This window comes from Pleurodeles waltl, chromosome 1_2, assembly GCF_031143425.1.
Source record: "Pleurodeles waltl isolate 20211129_DDA chromosome 1_2, aPleWal1.hap1.20221129, whole genome shotgun sequence".
Lineage (NCBI taxonomy): Eukaryota > Metazoa > Chordata > Amphibia > Caudata > Salamandridae > Pleurodeles > Pleurodeles waltl.
The window spans coordinates 1,319,872,658-1,319,896,688 of NC_090437.1; the positions used below are offsets into that span (position 1 = coordinate 1,319,872,658).

At 45.6% G+C, this 24,031-nt stretch overlaps 1 protein-coding gene across 3 annotated transcripts in view; it reads right to left on the minus strand.

Moving 5' to 3' along the window:
* The window catches only part of LOC138251332 (uncharacterized), a 59,381-nt gene that overhangs the window by 7,651 nt on the left and 27,699 nt on the right, over nucleotides 1-24,031 (minus strand). For 2 of the 3 annotated variants that reach the window (XM_069205642.1, XM_069205641.1), the window contains one exon: nucleotides 8,772-9,277. The exons of the other annotated variant lie outside the window; for it this stretch is intronic. In XM_069205642.1, the coding sequence (XP_069061743.1) occupies nucleotides 8,772-9,159 (388 nt within the window). In that variant the 5' untranslated portion in view covers nucleotides 9,160-9,277. The remainder of the gene's footprint in view (nucleotides 1-8,771; nucleotides 9,278-24,031) is intronic. 3 annotated transcript variants of the gene reach the window in all.

Below are 24,031 nucleotides of genomic sequence, written 5' to 3' on the forward strand. Positions count from 1 at the left end.
ATGGGAACCCTTCCAGTTTGTGACTGGACCCAGAAACATTTTTTCAGGGCAGGGAGTGGTCCAAGGGACCACTCCCTGCCCTGAAAAAATACCGAAACTAAAGGTTTCGTTTTTTTTTTAAGTGCAGCTCGTTTTCCTTTAAGGAAAACGGGCTACACTTAAAAAAAAAAAAACTGCTTTATTTAAAGCAGTCACGAACACGGAGGTCTGCTGACTACAGCAGGCCTCCATGTTTGCGAGTGCCCATAGTCGGTATGGGGCCGCAATTTGCGACCCACCTCATGAATATTCATGAGGTGGGTCATTGCGACCCCATACCGACTTGCAGACGGTGTCTGAGACACCGTTCTGCATAACATTTTGCGACTTGCAAACAGCGAGTCGCAATGACTCGCTATTTGCAAGTCGCAAAATGTTATTTTGCTACATCTGGCCCTAAGTGTTGTTTCCTCCATCCTTCGATTTCTGGACGGTGATCATGAGCAAGCACCTTCCTAAGTGCAAACGAGCTTCCCGCTCTCCTCTGTCTGCCTCTTCTTCTGAGAGTTCTCCTGTTCCCGAGCACAGGAGAAAGCAGGGGGGGCTGGGTGAAGGGGACATTAAGAGAATTGTAGTGGAGACTCTTGGGGCCTGATTCACAAAAGTAAACTTAGACTTTTGGTCTAAGTTTAGACCAAAAGTCTAAGGGCCATATTTATACTTTTCGACGCACAACTGCGCCAACGCAGTTGTGCGTCAAAAAATCTAACGCCGGCTAACGCCATTCTGAAGCGCCATGCGGGTGCCGTATTTATTCAATGACGTTAGCCGGCGGCGCTGCCTGGTGTGCGTCAAAAAAAATTACTTACACCAGGCAGCGCCGGCGTAGGGGAATATGGAGCTTGGGCGTCAAAAAATGGGGCAAGTCAGGCTGAGGCAAAATTTTCACCTCAACCCGATTTGCGCCATTTTATTTGACTCCCAACCCCCATTGAAATTACTCCTGTCTTAGCAAAGACAGGAGTCATGCCCCCTTGCCCAATGGCCATGCCTAGGGGACTTATGTCCCCTGGGCATGGTCATTGGGCATAGTGGCATGTAGGGGGGCACAAATCAGGCCCCCCTATGCCACAAAAAAAAAAAAAAAAAAAATGTTTTACCTGAACTTACCTTAAGTTCCGTGGGATGGGTCCCTCCATCCTTGGGCGTCCTCCTGGGGTGGGCAAGGGTGGCAGGGGGTGTCCCTGGGGGCATGGGAGGGCACCTGTGGTCTCCTTCCGAGCCCACAGGTCCCTTAACGCCTGCCCTGAGCAGGCGTTAAATAATGACGCTATCGCGGGTAAACGTCATTTTTTTTGACCCGCCCACTCCTGTGCGCCATTTTTGCACGGGAGTGTAAATAAGGCGCACAGGCCTGGGAGTCATTTTTTAGACGGGAACACCTACCTTGCATATCATTAACGCAAGGTAGGTGTCCACGCTAAAAAATGACACTAACTCCATGAACTTTGGCGCTAGACGCGTCTAACGCCAAAGTATAAATATGGAGTTAGTTTTGCGTCAAATTTGTGTAAAAAAAAACGACGCAAATCCGGCGCAAACAGAGTATAAATATGGCCCTAAGTTTATGAATTTTATCTATTCACAAAGGTATGCCGCATCCAGTTTCCCGTGTTTTGCACCCAACACTCAATTGGAGGTGGAAGTTGATCCAGATAATTTGACAGATACCAACAGCACTCTGGCTTCCCAGACTAATGCACGATCACGCTGCCACCATCATTGGACCTCTAGGCAGCTCAGATAGAGGTCTCCAGCTAGAAGGCATACTTCAACTGAATCTGGGAGAGCTAAGAGTGATGGGCATAGCCCATAATGAAGCACACTTAGAATTCCAAATGCAGTTGGGGATATAAGTCAGGATCCACTCGAAATGAAGTCCAGGCTAATACAAGCAGAACAGCGAATATATGACCTTGAAGACTTTCAAAGAGATTCTGAATCCAAGATAGCCCAATAGTAACTGGCCTAGACACTCTCACTTGCCCATGGTGGGAATTCCAGAGGGAAATTTACTTCAGATATAATTCTACAAAATGTTCTCCTTGAGGGCGACGCCAAGACGGAAGACCTATCTATCATACGAGCCCACCGATTTCCCTCTACTCGACAACCTAATGCTAAATATCCTTATCCCATTGTGGTCAATTTTGGAGATTTCAGGATGAAGAAGAGGATCCTTACAGAAGCAATCAGAGCCAAGGGTTTTCAGACGGGAGACAAAGGCCATTTTAATACTTTTCCAGATATGTCTGCAAAGACAGCCCACTATCATTGCGAATTCAAACAAATGATAGAACCACTTAAAAAGCAAGGCACCTAGGCCCCTTTATTGCAGCAGTCCAAACTAAAGGTCTTAGTGGAGGGAAACATTCAGTGTGTTAGGTACTACTGAATAAGGAACTGTTACAATAGAGAAATGATGTTTCGAAGTAAAATTAACTCTGAGCCATTATGACTTTTGTGATGTTGAGATGCACAAGGGAACTCAAAAGCTTGTATAAATAATTGCTGGGGCCATTATACATTTTTTTATAAGAGAGAAAGTGGCAGCTGGGATATTGGATTAGGCTGGGCCATTGAACTAGTCTGAGGATACAACTAGCCCTGACATAATGGGCTCTAACCTAGATCTTGCTCACTTGGACTATTTCATATATTTTAGCAGCCAGCTATCCCCTTGGATGATGGCTTCTGGGTGCCACTACATGGCACTTGCTAGAAGGGAGCAGAAAGTGGGTGGGCAAGAGGGTGGGTAGTTCCTACTTGCGAGCCCTAGACAGGGCGAGTTCTTGGCGACTATCGGCCTCAAGTGTGGAGGAATAGGGAGGCACTGGGCAGTGGGGAGGTGGTTGTGGTGGTCAGTTCAGAGGGGGGAAATGTCAATATGAAAATGATGTAGATTATTAGTTGGTCACGTTGCAAGGCATAAGACAGGTGAGTTTCCTTTTAGGCTATCGTAGAGCCCAAAGGTTTGTAAAAATTCTTTCATGCAATGTGAATGGCTTCAGTAACAGACTGAAATGCAGAGCAATGCTTGATTGGTTCAAGTCTCTTCAGGCCAATATAAATTTGCATCAAGAGACACATTTTAAATTCTCAGTATCACCAATAAAAATTACTGGCCATATCCAGCACAAATTCTAAGCCTCAGCTAATGCTGCGGTTCATGACGTAGCCATCCTAGTGGTTAAGGAACTTGTCTTTGAAGTTATCAAGGTTCATAGAGAGAAAAGTGCCAGATGGATCTGGGTTCAAGTAGGGGTCTTTAATCAATTGATACATTTTGTCAGCTTTTATGGCCCCATCGAAGATTTGCCTGAGACTCTGCAACCCTTCTATAATTATGGTAAGGTGGAGCCTTGTCCTCTTGTGATAGGTTGCTATTTTAACATTCTTAGCAAGAAAGTTATGGATTGCTCATGCTCAAATAAGACGCAGAAAAAAACTAAATCCAGTAAAATATTACATGACCTCATGCACGATTGTGCTCTTGTATGCTTGTCATTCCAAATTATTTCACTCTTCTTCCTGTATTGATTTTTTCTTGATTTCACATTCTCTGGTAAGGGCTCAGTCAGAAATAGTGGCAAACCCATTTTGAGATCACTCCATATTCCCAGTTGGCTTTGGTTCTGAGAGTCTGCATCACGTGCCTCCCAGGTGGGTCTTTGATAAGTCTTTATTAGTGAATGAGCATTGGGTTTCTAAGATGTGTTGGGCAATTGAGGATTTCCTAGAGTGTAATTGTTAGTCCTGACAGCCTTAGGGTGGTCACCCCCAACTTTTTGCCTGCCTCCCTACACTTTGTTGACACTGTTTTTGCTGGTTTTAGGACTAACCAGTGCTAAAGGGTATATGCTCTCTCCCTTAAAACATGGTGACATTGGCTCATACCCAATTGACATGTTTAATTTACTTGTAAGCCCCTAGTAAAGTGCACTGCATATGCCCAGAGCCTGTAAATTAAATGGTGCTAGTGGGCCTGCAGCACCGTTTGTGCCACTCACATAAGTAGCCACTTAACCATATCTCAGGCCTGTCATTGCAAGGCCTGTGTGTGCAGTTTCACTGCCACTTCGACTTGGAATTTTTTTTAAAGTACATGCTAAGCTTTGAACTCCCCTTTTCCTACATATAAGTCACCCCTAAGGTAGGCCCTAGGTAACCCGTAGGACAGGGTGCTGTGTAGGTAGAAGGTAGGACATATACCTATGTGTTTTACATGTCCTGGTGGTGGAAAACTCCTAAATTCATTTTCCACTGCTGTGAGGCCTGCTCCCTTCATAGGCTAACATCATTAGGGCTACCCTTATATATTGTTTGAGGGTAGATGATGATCAGAAAAGGGTAGACAGGTCATATTTAGTATGGTCAGAATGGTAATACAAAATCCTGCTGACTGGTGAGGGTTGATTTTATATTACTATTTTAAAAATGCCACTTTTAGAAAGTGAGCATTTCTCTGCACTTAAGATCCTTCTGTGCCTTACAGCCTGTCTCCAATCCTCGTCCTGGCTGGGCTGGTTGACAGCACCCTTGAGCATTTCACCCAGACAACTACAAACACAGGATGCTCAGTCACACCTGCACACATCTGCATACTGAATGGGTCTTTCTGGGCTGGAAGGGTGGAGGGCCTGACACTTGCATTTCCAAGGACAGTGGCCTACCCTCACACACAGGACTGCCAAACCCCGGCTGGGTCCCAGCCAGACAGGGTTGTACTGAAAGGAGACCATGTGCACTTCAAAACCACTCTTTGAAGTCTCCCCCACTTCAAAGGTACTTTTGGGTATATAAACTGGGTCCCTGACCCTACCAACTCAGACACTTCTTGGGACATACACTCTGCACCAGAACCTGCATTCTATAAAGGAGAGCTGCCTGGATGCCCAAAGGACTCACCTGGACTGCTTTGTTGTAAAGGACTGCTGCCTTGCTGTTGCCCTGCGGCTTTGGATTGAGCTTGCCTCCTGTTTCCTGAAGTCTCAGGGCCAAATAGACTTTATCTCTGCAAAGAAACTCCTTGTGCAGCGAAAATCGATGCACAGCCTCCCGGAAACGATGCATAGCCTGTCTAGCGGTGAGAATATCACTGCACTACCGAATCAGAACGACATAGCCCAGCTCCCTGAGTGGAGATCGACACAGCGGCAGCGTTGCAACCGGAATTACGACGCACAGCCCACCTGATCGACGCTTCGCCGAGTTGGAATGACACAGCCTAACTTCCTGTGAGAGGAATTGATACAGCTGCAGCCGTGTGACAGAAACTCTACCGCATCGTCCACCGGATCAATGCAACAGCTGTGACTTTGTCCTGCACGCCTAGGATTTCCACGCATCATCTCTGGTCATCAAAAGACCCCAAATCGCAAAGAGGATTCAAGCCTATGACCTCGAATTCTACGTAAAGCCCTTGCCCGTGGAAAAGAATCAATGCATCGTCCGTGTGCGCCTGGAAATCCAGAGCACACTTACCTTTTTCCACGCATCTCCTCCTCTATGGTCTTCGTGCTTTTAATCTCGACGCAAACCAGGTACTTTGTGCTTGCAAGAGACAATTGTTGCTTTTAAGAACTAAAGACTCTTCTTCTCATTACAAAAGTGATATTTCAACTTGTGATTATCAAATCTTGATCGTTTTTACCTTAATTTAATAAGATAAATACCTTTTAGTTTTCTAAACCTGTGTGGTGTCTTTTTGTGGTTTTCTCACTGTGTTATTGCATTACTTATTGGACAGATACTTTACACATTGCCTTCTAACTTAAGCCTGACTGCTAAGTGCCAAGCTACCAGAGGGTGGGCACAGGATAATTTGGATTGTGTATGATTTACCCTGACAAGGTGTATACCTCGGCCAACTGGAGACCCCATTTCTAACAGGAATGTTAACTCAGCTTCTGAGTTTTCGATCTGGGGTTCTTTAAAGGCCTTTTTTATGGGGTGAGGTTATAGCTTTTAGTTCAAAATTACGGCAGCTGGAGAGGATAACTATCCAACAATTGAAATCAGCATTTGATCAAGTTACTGCAGTATACCTGGCAACCCACACTACAGAGTCCAAATCTAATTTGGCTCAAGCCAAGCATAATCTTAAGGACCGCTTCATTTTTCGGGAGATAGTAAACCACAACACAATCCTACAAAAAAGTTATGAAGATAATGAGCACATAGGGAAGTACTTGGCCTGGACAATGAAACGTAGAACTAATATGAACTATATTAAACAAATTCATAATCCAGTTTTTGCTAAACTTGTATCTAAAACTCAAGCGATGTAATTCCTTTTTCTTTCACATATAGACATACTCTGATTCGTACAATACACCTCTTGAGGAGATAGAAAAATGACTCACATGAATTAATAATCCTTCAATATCTCTTGAGCAGGGAGTGGCGTTAATTAATTACATTTCTTTAGCAGAAGTGGCACAGGTGGTTAAAGCATTTCCCAATGCTAAAGCTTGTGGAATTGTGGGTATTCCAGCAGAAATAAACAAGTTGTTTGCATCTCAATTTAACAAATTCTGGACATTTAATTCAATAGTATTTTGAAAGACTGTGAGATTCTGGATTCATTCTCCCAAGCAGTGGTTGTTAGTTTTTTGAAGAAAAGCAAGCAGGAACAAAACCCACAGTCCTATTGTCCTGTTAGTCTATTAAATTCAGATTACAAAATTTTGATGAAGAGTATGGCCAATCGCCTTTCCTTAGTGGCACCTTCATATTGACCAAAATGCATTTCTTCAAGGTAGGAGTATGTCAGAAAACACTCACTATTTGATAGAAACTATTAGTTATTTTACCTGGAAAAATCTAAACCTTCTATGATAATGTTGGAAGCAGAGAAGGCATTCGAAAGGGCCCGGTGGAATGCCGTTTTTGCTGTCCTTTTTGAGTTTTGTTTTCTGCTAGAAATTGTTCAGGTAGGTAAAACTCTATAACTGAATGCTAAGGTGTCCATAGTTGTCAATGGGAACTTAGTAGGACATATAGCAATATATTGTGGTGCACACCAGTGTTGCCCTCCTTCTCCTACTTTTTTGCACTGTTCTTGAACCCCTGGCTTGTGCTCTTTGTGCGGATAGGACTATTTAACCACTAGTTCCAGGGTTCTCCAAGCTAAAACAGTTTGTAGATGATATGGCCCTCTACTTAGCTGCTTATAAGGCCAATATACAACAGGCATTAAAAATAATTAGTGAGTTAATGGAAATAGGTGGCTATACAGTTAGTCATTCAAAATCTGAGGCCATACTGTTAAATAGTTTGCCAACAGTACTGCCTACGCCTATGCAGGTTCCTTAGTCTCCTACAGCACCTTTAAGATATCTAGGAATCCTGGTGTCATCTAAGTTAGAAGATATATACATTCTCAACTTTATGGCAACTTTACAGAAGATGCACAATCTGCTAAATCAATGGCGTGATCTTCCCCTTTCAATCATTGGTTGTGTGGAAATTATAAAAATGTCTATTCTTCACCTTTTTCCTTTTCTATTTCCTAATATCATGATAAACGTTCCACAGTTCTTTTTCAATGCGTAGACGTGGAAATCAGATATTTTCTGTGGCGGGGGAAAACCTAGGCTTAAAATTCAAGCTTTACAGTTGAGTCCCAAAAAAGAAGGTTTAGCTTTACCCAATTTGAAAATTGATTACTACATGTCATTACTGGATTGGTTAAATAGATCTTCTTCCGCGACCTTTCTATCTAAAACGGTACAGGAGTCAGAGACAGGTTTGTTCCCTTTTCCTAAAATTCCTAGTCTGCCTAAAAAATCGAGATATAAGACTCCTCGAGTTATCCTGAACTGCTCTCAGAGGATTAGGGATGTCTATAGATTGTATTCCTTTGGGTCTGCGTATAGGCGCCCAGTCATGCATTCGCTGGTCGGTCTTGGGATTCCACAGGCTGCAAGATTTCTTTTGTGTGGGTCACTTTTCACAATGGAAGAGGCTGATGAATTTAAATTCTGACCTAAAAGCTTCCTTCTTTTTCAGTTGTGTTCAGATTACGCATTTCTGTTCAGGCTATGTTGGGGGGGATGAAACAGCAGCTAATACATTGGGGAATGCCTGTTTTACCTCTATACTCCTCAGTATAAGAAACTGGTGTAGGCTACTGCTCAGACAGAAAATCGAGAGTTTGATTATGGACCATCTTCAGTCCACTGCTAATTCTACAGGATGTCTCCTTGATGATTTTCAGGGTCAATTTTACAATGAACTTAGTTGTAAGGCAGTTAGAGCTGCTAATTTGAGGTGAATGGCATTTGCTGTATTACACCCCAGCCAAACTTCATAGAATGTCTGCTGGGGTTGCATCGGGCTGTTTTAGATGTAATCTGGCAAATTGGGATTCTCTTCACATAATCTTTAAATGTCCTCATCTGCATACATTTTGGCAAGATGTTTTTGGGAATTGAGCCAAAGATTGCATTTGCTCCTCCCTCCTGATGCCCTAAATTAAATTTAGTAGAATATGGAAGAATTGGGAATGCTGGATTCATTTTGGGTCATGGTATTTTGAGTTGGGTGATTGTCTTTATTTTTGTTGATGTCTCTTCTTCAATGGTTTAAGAGGGCCTATATGGGTAGAATGGATTTCTACGGCCTGATTAGTATGTATTGCTGTAATCAGGTGTGCCTTGTCACATGCTATTTTATCCTGTTATTTCTACATTGATGCAAAAAAAGAAATAAAAAAGAGCAATGTATACCTATGATTGGTCCAATTATAGTAACAAACATCAGGCCAATGCCCAATTTCTGATCATTCTCTGCAGCTTCATATAATCTATGTGCTCTGCTTAGAGCATCATTTGCAGAGTTGACAGCTTGCTGTGCTTGGTTCCGTTGTTGTCTGGCGAGGGAATCCTGCACTTGTAGTCCTTCGAGTTGCACTTTAAGTTCTTGTTCCTGAGCTTGTAGATCATTACGTTTATAACTCAAATCCCTTATAGTGCTCAAGCGCTTTTCCACATTTGCAGCTAATGTGCTAACTTGTGCATTGGATGCTGTCTCTGCCACTGATAGACTCTTGAAGGATGAGTCTATGAGTTGTTCAACACTTTGATTGTCTTGCAGGTGGTCGGTGCTGGTCTGCATGGTTTCACAACAGACTTCAAGGAATTTAAGCCATCCAGGAAGGGCGGCAGAACAGCCTGTCTATAACTCTCTTCTGTGACAGGAATGACAGCCAGAATGTGACCTGGAAGCACCGTACCTTGAAGGGGAGGAGAGAAGAATGAAGGTTAGAGACCTATTCAGAAGGAGGCAGTCATGTTTTCCAATATATTTAGATCAGGGGATATCAAAGGTACTACTATACAAATTGACAATATTTTACAACTACCATAGCTAATAAGACTTTTGGCTTCGAAACAGTGCTGGAAATGCAGGGGATCCATACTTAGCTATTGCTAAACCAGATCCGATTAGCCCCAGTGAAATGAGCCAACCTTGTCCTGGTGCATTAATCTACAAGGGATCAGGAAGGCCTCTTGATTTAAGTACAGTTTGACCCATCATGATTATGCCTCAGTTAAAGGGTCAGCAGCACTCCTTTTGTTTGAGTTTTAGTACTGGCTGGGGGCTCACTGGAGCCTAAACATCTTTAAGTCAGGAAGCAAAACTAATCAGCTACTAGCTTCACAGGCACCCCAGGGATAAACTGTTATTTGTGGGCAGGTTGTGTTTTCTAAGCTTTGCATGACAGAGGTATGCAATGGCTTTAAGACTGTCAGATAAAACTAGGATTTTGTAAGCTTTATATGAAAGTTATGGATGCACTATAAGGATGTCAGATGAACATTTACTATTAGGTATTTATAACTCTCCAAAGGATCCCATTTTTGCAACACTGGAATACCAGCACTTTGGGAAAAATCAGTAAAACTCTTAACTTATGATTTGCTATTGAAATGTAGCTCCTAGATTCCAGTCCATAAATCAATAACTGGTGGAACGTGTGTCACACCGGGATTTCTGCTACAGAGCCAGTAACTTGCTGAGCTATCGGCATAACCCATAAATTTGTGACCTGTGATGTCTGTTGCAGTAAACACACTAAATGTCTATTTGATTTTATGATGAATGAAAAAGGTGATCAGACTGTATACAGATTTCATCAATAATTGCATTACACACCAGAGGTATCTTATTCATTTCATAGCGCATAATTGCTGCGTACCTGAGTCCCTGCAGCAGATGCATTAATTCCATATTCTATTTTAAAATGTAGCATTTTTCAACAATTAAGTAAGACTGAGTGGAACAACTATCACATTTGTGCTTTTGGAAACTTCTCTGTTGTAGAGGTTTTGAAAAACTAAGTGCCTCATTTACAAGAAACTGGTCCATCGGAATCACTGCACCAGTTTTCTTGCACCAGTCCCGGCCCCCTAACAACTCCATGGTAGTGCTGTATTCATGATGCAGTGCTCCATGGCACAAGTTTCCAGAGATGCATCAGAAATTCTGATGCATATGTAGGGCTAAACTCACACATTGCTGGACTAGTGTCAAAAAAGATGCTTTGGAGGCACAGAATGATGCAGTTGAAATCTTGTAGATTTCACTACACCAGTTCTGCATGGATTTTAACGGGTGGAATGCCTACGCTGCATACATTATTCCTGGCGCAGGTATAACGTGGTGCAAGTCTTTACAAACGGGTCCCATTGCGCCAGCTTGTAAATGTGGCGCAGTGCAGGGTAAGAAGAAAGCTCCTAAAAGTAGAATTTGATGGTCAGATTCCTATCCTTGCGATTCTGCACCCTCTCCAATGTCAGTCTTTCAAACCCAATTTGTAAGTTCCCACAGTAGATTTTTTCCAAGTCAAAATTATTAGATAACATAACCATTGCATCCCTGCAAGTGACATCATATGGCGCTGATTAAATTATCACTGTAAGTCACATGACATGCCATGGGCTCCTCGTCAGAGGAAAACAACTTATGGTTTCAATTACAAGGACAACTGGTGATCTATGAGGGTTACCTTTGAGCACTCCAACCATTCTTCACCTCGGATCCACACCTCTTCATCATCACCACACTTTAGGGCTTATTTACAAGCCCCGTGTCCTGCTGTGCCACCCTGCACCACGGGAAAGGGCAGAAATGCACCATATCTACAACATACAGCGCATTTCTATCTTCTCCCCCTGCACTGGCACACAAATTGCTGCCTGTCACCAATGCAGGCACCATTGCACTATAGTGCAAGGATGACTGTCTTGTGGGGATGATTGTTTTTGTAGAGGAAGAGACACTTTCCTGCACAAAAACAATCAAGAGAGGTGCTTTCCTCTTTGTATGTGTGCTGCAGAATTCAGCACACATAGAAAGAGGAAAGAACAGGTAGAAATAAAGATATTCCTTCCTTTTGTGTCAATTTTACACCACCCCTGATGTGGCATAGGAATCTGATGCATTCCCAGCCTTGCAAATCTGGGAATGTGTCAGATTCTCTACCATTCTATGGGTGATGCAGTAAATCTTTGAGAGATATTGTGGTCTTTGTTTTCTCTTACCCTGAGACGTGTTTCATCCCTTGAACCAACTCACTATATAGATTCCCCAAAAGCAGGGGGTAATGAATTATTTGGTAGGCTGGAGTATCTAGTAACAGCTACAGGCTATGTCCTAGATCAATAATGCTTGCAGGTATGACCCTAAGATAATAGTGCAGCCTCACCCATCTACATGTAAACTCCTTAAATATCAAAATCTTGTATATTAGTCAGCTTGCTGGCCTGGACACATAGGGGTGCCTTATTGTTCTCAAATTCTAAGCCAAATACATTCAATACACTTTTATGGTTCTCTCCATATGATGTATTGTAACCAATCCAATATGGTGATATTAGAGAGAAAGATGTCATAGACAGGGGAGGCTTACTTCTTCATTTTGTGTTTTGCAATTCCTGGTTTGGAGTATTGCTTAGGCCTAACTCTAGTGTTGCAGTCATTGCCAGAAATGGGGAGTGGTACCACATGAAGTGAGCTTTAGGAGTGCTCATTAAGAGATGGTGTAGGAGGCTGGCCTGGTTTGTAGTAGGTACTTTGGGTACTTACACCATCTACCAAGTCTAGTTATTCCTTATTAGTGAAATGTAGTAGTGATAGAGCTATCTATAGCAGAGCAGCTTAGGCTGAACTAGGAGACATGCAAAGCTCATGCAATACCACTTATAGTTACACAGTGCTTAAACACAAGTAAAGACAATTCTCAGTGTTACCAAAAATAAAGGTATTTATTTGGGTGACACAGTACCAAAAATATCTTAGAGACAATACTCCTACTGGAGGTAAGTATTATACACAATATATACACTAGACACTAAAATTAGACAAGTAAATAGTCATAGAACAATGCAAACAATAGGAAATGCTGTAGAATACAATGGGAGAAAAAAGGTCTAGCGGCAACACAAACCATATACTAAGAAAGTGGAATGCAAACCACAAATTCTCCCTTAGACAAGTGCAGTGTGTGCAAAATTGCTGGGAGAGTAAGAATACAGTAAAGGTAAGTAAATTACAAGCAAGTTTCCTTAGGACACACTACACCTCGGGATTGGGATTTTGCAGCAGCCAACCAAGTCTGCAAGGAACAACTGATGATTATTGGACCTGAAGACCTGCAAAGGAAGGGGACCAAGTCTAGAAGTCGAAAGAAGTTCCAGGAAGGACAGGAGACCCTGCCAACCCAGAATAGGTTTCAAAAGAAGAGTCCCCAGTTAGTCGAAGACTGCAGGAATGCCCCCTAGGAAGATGCCAGCGGGATCCTGCATGATGCAAAAGATGTCCCATGGTGTGAAGATTGTTGCAGATGAGGTTTCGTGTTGGAAGGCACCAACAAGCCTTGGCTACGACAAAAGTGTGTTTTGCATCAAAATGGCGCTGGATGTGTGAGGAGGAAGAGGGGCACTCAGCACTTGAGAGAGCCCTCAGGATACCAGCCAGCACCCCCAGGAGTCGCAGGATCTGGGTTCAAAGGAGGTGCAAAACATGGTTGGTGCAGCACAACAAAAGAAGGTCCCACGCCGCCGGAGAACAACACAGAGAGTTGAGCGTTGCAGGATAGAGTGGTGGGGGTCTTACTTCCTCCAAACTGCATCAGCAGGACTTCAGGATAGTCCATGTTGATGATGTCCATCCTCTGTGTCTTTAGGAGCACGCTCGTCGCTGTGAGAGGAGTCCCAGGGTACCGGTCATCGCCTTGGAAGGTGCCTGCTTGGAGCAGGGGAGTGATTCCGTCACTCCACGGGAGACTTCTTCGGTTCTTATGGTATAGGATGAAGACAGGGAGTCCCCAGAGCGTGCACACTGTGGAAACTGTTGCAGTTGCTGACTTGGAGCTGAGGTTACCAAAGAAAAGTGTCTCTTGTAGACACTTTGTTGCAGTTACAGCGTTTCTGGAGCAGGCTGCGGTTGATCTGAGGTCACAAGAGTTTGAAGTTGTTTCAGAGGATTCCCGAAGGAAACCTGCAAGCAGAATCTGAAGAGAACCCACAGGAGAGACCCTAAATAGCCCTGAGAGGGGGATTGGCTACCTTATCAGCTATGGACCTATCAGGAGGGGTCTCTGATGTCACCTGCTGGCACTGGCCACTCAGAGCCCTCCAGAGTGCCCCCTCACCTTGCAAAGCAAGATGGCTGAAGTCTGGGACACACCTGGAGGAGCTCTGGGCACCACCCCTGGGGTGGTGATGGACAGGGGATTGGTCACTCCCCTTTCCTTTGTCCAGTTTCATGCGAGAGCACGGGAGAAGGGGTCCCTGAACAGGTGTAGACTGGTTTATGCAAGAAGGGCACCATCTGTGCCCTTCAAAGCATTTCCAGGGGCTGGGGTAGGCTACCCCTCCCAGCCTGTAACACCTATTTCCAAAGGGAGAGGGTGTAACAACCTGCTCTCGGAGGAAATGCTTTGTTCTGTCTTCCTGGGACTGGGCTGCCCAGACCCCAGGAGGGCAGAACCCTGTCTGTGAGGTGGCAGCAGCTGTAGCTGCAGTGCAAGCCTCAGAGAGCTGGTTTGGCAGTACTGGGGGTCCACAGTGGAGCCCCCAGGATGCATGGAATTGGCTCCCCAATACCAGATTTGGAATGGGGGGGCAATTCCATAATCTTAGACATGTTACATGGCCATATTCTGAGTTACCATTGTGAAGCTACATATAGGTATTGACCTATATGTAGTGCACACATGTAATGGCGTCCCCGCACTCACAAAGTTCGAGGAAATGGCCATGAACTATGTAGAGGCACCTTTGCTAGTGCAAGGTTGCCCTCACACTTAGTACCTTTGCACCTAACATTCAGCAAGTGAAGGTTAGACATTTAGGTGACTTAAAATTTACTTAAGTGCAGTGAAAATGGCAATGAAATAATGTGTGCATTATCTCACGCAGGCTGAAATGGCAGTCCTTTGTAAGGGTTTGTCTGAGCTCCCTATGGGTGGCAAAAGAAATGCTGCAGCCCATATGGATCTCCTGGAACCCTAATGCCCGGGTACCTAGGTACCATACACTAGGGATTTATAAGGGGGTGTCCAGGGTGCCAATTGAAATTGGTAAATGAAGTCACTGACCTACATTGACAAACTTAAAAGCAGAGAAAGCATAAGCACTAAGGTTCTGATTAGCGGAGCCTCAGTGACACAGTTAGGCACTACACAGGCATACACATTAGGCCATTATGAGCACTGGGGTCCTGACTAGCAGGATCCCAGTGAGACAGGCAAAACATACTGAAATATAGGTTTTTATCTATGAGCACTGGGGTCCTGGCTAGCAGGATACCATTGACAAGTAAAAACACACTGACATACACTCACAAACAGACCAAAAGTGGAGGTAACCATGCTAGAAAGAGGCTACTTTACTACAGATTGTATCAGTTCCACAGTTTGAAACAGTCATCCTCATCCAAAACCTACACAACAATGAAATCCAAGGACACACACTTTCATGGATCTGCTCTTTTCTGACTGGAAGAACCCAGTGAGTCAGCCTGGCGCTGTACACTTCAGATGTCTGCGACCTCATCTACACATTTCCACAGGGATCCTCTCTGAGCCCGACCCTTTCCAATGCATACATGGTCCCTTGGGCCAGCATTTTCTACTCTCATGACATTAATGTCCTCTCCTATGCTGACAATGTGCAATTCATTCTCTCCTTCATGAACAAGACGTCACGTACCTGGAATAAGTTCAACTGATATTGCCCACTGGATGAAGATCCACTTTCTAAAGCTAACACTGACAAAACTGAGATGGTGATGTTTTAAAAGATCACTTCACCGTGGGAGTACAAATGATAGCCAGCAGTGCTGAGATATTCTGGCACCAATCCTCACAACCCATGCCAAGAATTTCAGGTTTTCATCAACATCAAATTCTACATGACCCCACAAGTTAATGTAATCACATTCTCAAGCTTCCATACCCTTAAGATGTTGAGCTAAATTTTCAGATGGGTCTCAGGTCCCAGTCAGCACCCAGAAAACCACTATACACCCCTTGTCATAAGCAAGCTAGACAAGACAACACCTTTTCTGGGATCAACAAAAAACTCACAAATGCAGAACTTGATAGCCAGGATCACTCAATCTCACATGACACACTCACATCAAACTACACCCTAAGAAGCCTCACTTATCCGCAATTCAAACTCCTCATCCATGCTTGTAAGGCACTGCATGACACTGGCCGAGCATACCTCAACAATACCAACTACTTTCACAAACTTGCACACATTGAACATGTATGGAAAACCCGATGCAACATTGAGCCTTCTCCTACATCACTCCTAAAGCATAAAACAACCTGCTGCTGTACATTAGAGCCTTCTCCTCACTCCTTGAATTCCACAAGAAGCTGAAGTCCTTGCTTTTCAGGTATTCCCACTAGGCTCTGTTTAGCCAGAGTTACAACTGCAAAGTACCAGATTATTCTCCCAGGTGATAGTGCACTCAAAAAATCTCCATAACATAACATAACTTTACATAAAATGACACAGCGCAGTGCAATGCCACGCAGTGCCATGTAACTCCGCACAACTCAGCATAACATAACAGCAAAACACAACATTGTAGGAGGCTGGCCTGGTTTGTAGTGGGTAGAAAACGTACTTACACCTTATACCAGGTCCAGTTATCCCTTATTAGTGTAGTCAGTGTCTAGCAGCTAGGCTGCCTAGAGGTTGCTGTAGCTGAGCAGCCAAGGCTGAACTAGGAGACATGCAAAGCTCTTGCAATACCACTGTAGTCACACAGTACTCACACACGTGAAAGAAAATACTCAGTGTTTGTAGGAGACTGGCCTGGCTTATAGTGGGTACCTTGTGGTACTTACACCTTGTGCCAGGTCCAGTTATCCCTTATTAGTAGATTAGTAGTGTTCTAGCAGCTTAGGCTGACAGAGGTAGCTATAGCAGAGCAGCTTAGGCTGAACTGGGAGACATGCAAAGCTCCTACTATACCACTTATATCACTTGGCACTATGTCATAAGAAAACACAATACTCAGAATTACTAAAAATAAAGGTACTTTATTTTAGTGACAATATGCCAAAAGTATCTCAGAGGATATACCCCCTTAGGAGGTAAGTAATATACACAAAATATACACACAAACCAAAATCAGGTAAGTAAAACACTAGAAAAGTAGTGCAAACACTGTAGAACACAACAGAATGCAATAGGACAAAATAGGCCTGGGGGCAACACAAACCATATACTCCAAAAGCGGAATGCGAACCACGAATGGACCCCAGGCCTAGTGCAGTGTGTAGAGGGTCGCTAGGAGTGTAAGAAAAAACTAAGGGTGTCCAAGATACCCCACCCCAAGACCCTGAAAGGTAGGAGTAAAGTTACCCTAGTACCCCAGAAAGACAGTAAAGTTGAGATAAGGGATTCTGCAAAGACAACAACTGACTGCAAAGCACTGAAAACGGATTCCTGGACCTGAGGACCTGCAAAGGAAGGGGACCCAGTCCAAGAGTCACGCAAGTGTCCGGGGGGGCAGGAGCCCACTAAACCCTGGATGAAGGTGCAAAAGGGCTGCCTCTGGGTGGAAGAAGCCAAAGATGCTGCAGCAACGGAAGGTGCCAGGAACTTCTCCTTTGGTCAGAAGGTGTCCCAAGGCGTGCTGGAGGATGCAGAGTTGTTTCCACACAGAAAGACCACAAACAAGCCTTGCTAGCTGCAAGAGTCGCGGTTGAAGGTTTTGGGTGCTTCCAGGGTCCAGGAAGGACCAGGAGGTCACCCCTTTGAGGAGGAGACAGAGGGGGCTCTCAGCGACACACAGAGCCCACACAGAAGCAGGCAGCACCCGCAAAAGCACCTGAACAGGTACTTAGAAGATCTGAGGACGACGGTCAACTTAGAACAACAAAAGAGGGTCCCACGACGTTGGAGTCCAACTCAGCAAGTTGGGCAATGCAGGACGGAGTGCTGGGGACCTGGGCTAGGCTGTGCACAAAGAAAATCTTGCAAAAGTGCACAGAAGCCCGAGCAGCTGCAGTTCACGCAGTACACAGGATTACTGTCTGGCATGGGAAGGCAAGGACTTACCTCCACCAAATTTGGACAGAAGGGCCACTGGACTGTCAAAGACACTTGGACCCAGCTCCTGTGTTCCAGGGACCACGCTCGTCAGGATGAGAGGGGACCCAGAGGACCGGTGATGCAGAAGTTTCGTGCCTGCGTTAGCAGGGGGAAGATTCCCTTGACCCACAGGAGATTTCTTCTTGGCTTCCAGTGCAGGGTGAAGGCAGACAGCCCTCAGAGCATGCACCACCAGGAAACAGTTGAGAAAGATGGCGGGATGAGGCGCTACAATGTTGCTGGTAGTCTTCTTGCTACTTTGTTGTGGTTATGCAGGCGTCCTGGAGCAGTCAGCGGTCGATCTTTGGCAGAAGTGGAAGAGGGAAGTGCAGAGGAACTCTTGTGAGTTCTTGCATTCGTTATCTGGTGAGATGCCCACAGGAGATACCCTAAATACCCCACAGAGGAGGATTGGCTACTGAGAAAGGTAGGTACCTATCAGGAGGGGTCTCTGACGTCACCTGCTGGTACTGGCCACTCAGAGCTGCCCATTGTGCCCTCACACCTCTGCATCCAAGATGGCAGAGGTCTTGGACACACTGGAGGAGCTCTGGGCACCTCCCCTGGGAGGTGCTGGTCAGGGGAGTGGTCACTCCCCTTTCCTTTGTCCAGTTTCGCACCAGAGTAGGGCTGGGGGATCCCTGAACCGGTGTAGACTGGCTTATGCAGAGAGGACACCATCTGTGCTCTTCAAAGCATTTCCAGAGGCCAGGAGAGGCTACTCCTCCCAGGCCCTTCACACCTATTTCCAAAGGGAGAGGGTGTAACACCCTCTCTCAGAGGAAATCCTTTGTCTGCCTTCCTGGGACCAGGCTGCCCAGTCCCCAGGGGGGCAGAAACCTGTCTGAGGGGTTGGCAGTAGCTGCAGTGGAGACCCCCGGAAAGTTAGTTTGGCAGTACCCGGGCTCTGTGCTGGAGACCCGGGGATGCATGGAATTGTCACCTCAATACCAGAATGGTATTGGGGTGACAATTCCATGATCCTAGACATGTTACATTGGCATGTTCGGAGTTACCAATGAGATGCTACATATAGGTACTGATCTATATGTAGTGCACACGTGTAATGGTGTCCCCGTACTCCCAAGGTTCGGGGAATTTGCCCTGAACAATGTGGGGGCACCATGGCTAGTGCCAGGGTGCCCACACACTAAGTAACTTTGCACCTAACCTTCACCAACTGAGGGTTAGACATATATGTGACTTATAAGTTACTTATGTGCAGTGTAAAATGGCTGTGAAATAATGTGGACGTTATTTCACTCAGGCTGCAGTGGCAGTCCTGTGTAAGAACTGTCTGAGCTCCCTATGGGTGGCAAAAGAAATGCTGCAGCTCATAGGGATTTCCTGGAACCCCAATACCCTGGGTACCTCAGTACCATATACTAGGGGATTATAAGGGTGTTCCAGTGTGCCAAAGAGAATTGGTAAAATTAGTCACTACCCTTCAGTCAGGCACCACACAGGGAACACATACAGGACATACTTTATGAGCACTGGGGTCCTGGCTAGCAGGATCCCAGTGACACATAGGCAAAAACAAACATACAAACAGTAATAATGGGGGTAACATGCCAGGCAAGATGGTACTTTGCTACACAGGGCAGATGAGCTAATAGATACACTGCCTTCTGTCAAGTATCTAAGCACTTTTGACTTAACTGGAGGGTATTGGCAGATTAAGTTGTCAGAAGATGCTAAACCTAAAACAGCATTTTCAACCATTGGGGGGCACTATCAGTTCACTGTTGTGCCCTTTGGATTGAAAAATGCACCTGCCACTTTTCAGAGATTGGTGATTACTGTCCTGCAAGGTTTGGAAGCTTTTAGTGCAGCATATCTAGATTACATAGCTGTCTTTAGCTCCACCTGGGATGATCACCTTTTCCACCTGTGGAAAGTTTTAGAGGCCCTTCAAAAGGCAGGCCTCACTATCAAGGCTTCAAAGTGCCAGATAGGGCAGGGGAAAGTGTTTTATCTGGGCCACCTGGGAGGCGGGGAACAGATTGCACCACTGCAGGGGAAGATCTAAACCATTGTGGAATGGGCTCCCCCTACAATTCAAACCCAGCTGAGAGCCTTCTTAGGCCTCACAGGGTACTATAGAAGGTTCATTAAGAACCATTGCAGTCCCTCCTAATGACCTCACCAGCAAGAAGATGCCTAAAAATGTATTGTGGACAGCTAGCTGTCAAAAGTCTTTTGATAAGCTCAAACAAGCCATGTGCTCTGCACCTGTCCTAAAAAGCCCTTGTTACTCCAAGAACTTCATAGTCATGACCGATGCTTCTGAATTAGGGGTAGGGGCAGTTCTATCACAGCTTAACACTGAGGTCCAGATCCAACCTGTTGCTTTTACCAGCAGCAGGTTGACCCCTAGAGAAAAGCGTTGGTATGCCATAGAGATGGAGGCCTTTGCTGTGGTCTGGGCACTGAAAAGGTTGAGACCATACCTGTTTGGTACTCACTTTATTGTTCAGACAGACCACAAATGTCTATTATGGCTTAAACAAATGAAAGTTGAAAACCCTAAATTGTTGAGGTGGTCCATCTCCCTACAGTGAATGGACTATACAGTGGAACATAGACCTGGGAGTACCCACTCCTATGCAGATGGACTCTCCAGATATTTCCACTTATACAATGAAGACTCATCTGGGCAAGGTTAGCTTTATTGCCCCTCATTTGGAGGGGGTTGGGTAGGAAAGTGTCATCTTGCCTGGCATGTTACCCCCATTTTTCACATGTATGTAAGTTTGTTTTTGCCTGTCTTACTGGGATCCTGCTAGCCAGGACCCCAGTGCTCATAGTTTGTGGCCTGAATGTGTGCATCTGTGTAGTGACTAACTGTGTCACTGAGGCTCTGCTAACCAGAACTTCAGTGCTTATGCTCTCTCTGCCTTTAAAATTGTCACTATTGTCTAGTGACCATTTCCACCAATTCTAATTGGCACACTGGAACACCCTTATAATTCCCTAGTATATGGTACCTAGGTACCCAGGGTATTGGGGTTCCAATAGATCCCTATGGGCTACAGCATTTCTTTTGCCACCCATAGGGAGCTCAGACAATTCTTACACAGGATTGCCACAGCAGCCTGAGTGAAATAACGTCCACGTTATTTCACAGCCATTTTACACTGCACTTAAGTAACTTTTTAGTCACCTATATGTCTAACCTTCACTTAATGAAGTTTAGGTGCAAAGTTACTACGTGTGAGGGCACCCTGGCAGTAGCCAAGGTGCCCCTAATAGTTCATGGCAATTTCCCACGACTTTGTGAGTGCAGGGACACCATTACACGTGTGCACTACATATAGGTCAATACCTATTTGTAGCTTCACAATTGTAACTCCGAATATGGCCATGTAACATGTCTAAGATCATGGAATTGTCCTCCCATTGCCAAATCTGGTTTTGGGGTGCCAATCCCATGCATCCCCGGGGCTCCACCATGGACCCTGGGTATTGCCAAACCAGCTCTCTGGGGTTTTCTCTGCAGCTACCGCTGCTGCCAACCCACAGACAGGCTTCTGCCCTCCTGGGGTCTGGGCAGCCCAGTCCCAGGAAGGGAGAACAATGAATTTCCTGTGAGAGAGGGTGTTATACCCTCTCCCTTTGTAAATAGGTGTTAAGGGCTGGGGAGGACTAGCCTCCCCCAGCCTCTGGAAATGCTTTGAAGGGCACAGATGGTGCCCTCCTTGCATAAGCCAGTCTACACCGGTTCAGGGAACCCCCAGTCCCTGCTCTGGTGTGAAACTAGACAAAGGAAATGGGAGTGACCACTCCCCTGTCCATCACCACCCCAGGAGTGGTGCCCAGAGCTCCTCCAGTGTGTCCCAGACCTTTTCCATCTTGGAGCCAGAGGTTTGAGGCCACCCTGGAGGCCTCTGAGGGGCCAGTGCCAGCAGGTGACGTCACAGACCCCTCCTGATAGGTGCTTACCAGACTAGGTGGCCAATCTTCCTCTGAGGGCTGTGAGCTTTTCCTCAGATAACGACTTGCAAGAATTCACCAGAGTTCCTCTGCACCTCTCTCTTCGACTTCTGCTAAGGATCGACCGCTGACTGCTCCAGGACGCCTGCAAAACTGCAACAAAGTAGCAAGAAGACTTCCAGTGACATTGTAGCGCCTAATCCTGATGGCTTTCTCAACTGTATCCTGGTGGTGCATGCTTTGGGGTCTGCCTGCCTTTATCCTGCACTGGAAGCCACGCAGAAATCTCCAGTGGGTTGACAGAATCTTCCCCCTGCTCCAGCAGGCACCAAACTTCAGCGTCACCGGTACTCTGGGACCCTTCTCATCCTGATGAGCGTGGCCCCTGCAACACATTTGGTGGGCCCAAGTGACCCAGACTGTCCAGTGGTCCAACTGTCTAAATTTGAAGGAGGTAAGTCCTTGCCTCCCCTCTCCAGACAGTAATCCTGTTTACTGTATGAACTGCAGCTGCTAGGGCTTCTGTGCACTTTTGCAAGGACTCCTTCATGCACAGCCAAGCACATTTCCTCAGCACTCCGTCCTGCATTGCTCAACTTGCTGAGTTGAACACCGGCTTTGTGGAACCCTCTTTTGTACTGTTGAGATGACCACCATGCTCAGTCTTCTTTACCTGTGTTCAAGGACTTCTGCGGGTGCCGCCTTCTTGTGCATGTGCTCTCTGTCTTGCTGAGGGCCCCCTGCGTCTTCTCTCCCAAGTGGCGACATCCTGGTCCTTCCTGGGCCCAGGCAGCACCCTTTTTTTTCAACCGTGACTTTTGCAGCTAGCAAGGCTTGTTTATGATTTTTCTCCAAAGAAACAACGCTGCATCCTCCAGCATTCCGTGGGACATCTGCACAAAGGAGAAGTTCCTAGCACCTTTCGCTGTTGCAGAATCTTCAGCTTCTTCCATCCGGAGGCAGCCATTTTGCACCTTCATCCGGGGTTTAGTGGGCTCCTGCCACCCCTGTACACTTTCCCAACTCTGGGACATGGTCCCCTTCCTTTGCAGCTCCTCAGGTCCAGGAATCCGTCTTCAGTGCTTTGCAGTCTGTTGTGGTCTTTGCAGAATCCTCTCATGAGTTTAGTGTGTTTCTGGGGAAGTAGTATCACTTTACTCCTACTTTTCAGGGTCTTGGGGTGGGGTATCTTAGACACTCTTAGTGTATTCCTACACTCCCAGCGCCCGTATACACACTACACTAGCCTAGGGGTCCATTTGTGCTTCGCATTCCACTTTCAGAATAAATGGTTTGTGTTGCCCCTAGGCCTATTGCATCCTACTGTATTCTACAGTGTTTGCACTACTTTCTGACTGTTTTACTTACCTGATTTTGGTTTGTGTGTATATTTTGTGTATTTTACTTGCCTCCTAAGGGAGTATATCCTCTGAGATATTTTTGTCACATTGACACTAAAATAAAGTACCTTTATTTTTAGTAACCCTGAGTATTGTGTTTCTTATGATATAGTACCTATATGATATAAGTGGTATAGTAGGAGCTATGCATGTCTCCTAGTTCAGCCTAAGCTGCTCTGTTATAGCTACCTCTATCAGCCTAAGCTGCTAGAACACTACTATTCTACTAATAAGGGATAACTGGACCTGGCACAAGGTGGAAGTACCATCAGGTACCCACTATAAGACAGGCCAGCCTCCTACAATCCCTTAGTAGTGAAATGTAGGCAGTGTCTAGAAACCAGACGTTCTAGGTGTAGCTGTAGCTGTGTGCCAAGGCTTATCTAGTAGATATGCAAGGTTCATGCAATACCACTGTAGTCACACAGTACTCACAAACATGAAAGAAAATACTCAGTGTTACAATAATAAAGGTACTTTATTTTGGTGACACAAATGCCAAAAATACCATAGAGACTATGGGGGTGATTCTAACACTGGCGGTCGGTGATAAAGCGGCGGCCAACCAGCCAACAGGCTGGCGGTCTAAAAAATGGTATTCTGACCCTGGCGGGAACCGCCAACACAGCCCGCCACTTTAACACTCCGACCGCCACGGCGGGACAAACAAACAGCTCGGCGGTCACCGCCAACAGGCAGGCGGCAGACAATGTACCGCTCACACTATCATAACTCACCAATCCGCCACCTTTTCCGGGGCGGGAGCTCCGCCGATAAAAACACGGCGGAAACAGACTACGAACGGGAAAATGCTCACCACCACGCACTCTACGAGGAAGGAGGACAGCATGGAACCCGAATTAAACATCATACCTGCTCTCGTCTACCTTCTCATCTACCACGAGTACGAACTCCGGCGCAGACGTCAACGGTGAGTACTGCACCTACAACACACGGGAGGGGGGAGGAAGAAAGGGTTACGGGCACACACATATGCGACACACCCCCCCCCCACCAATATGTACACAC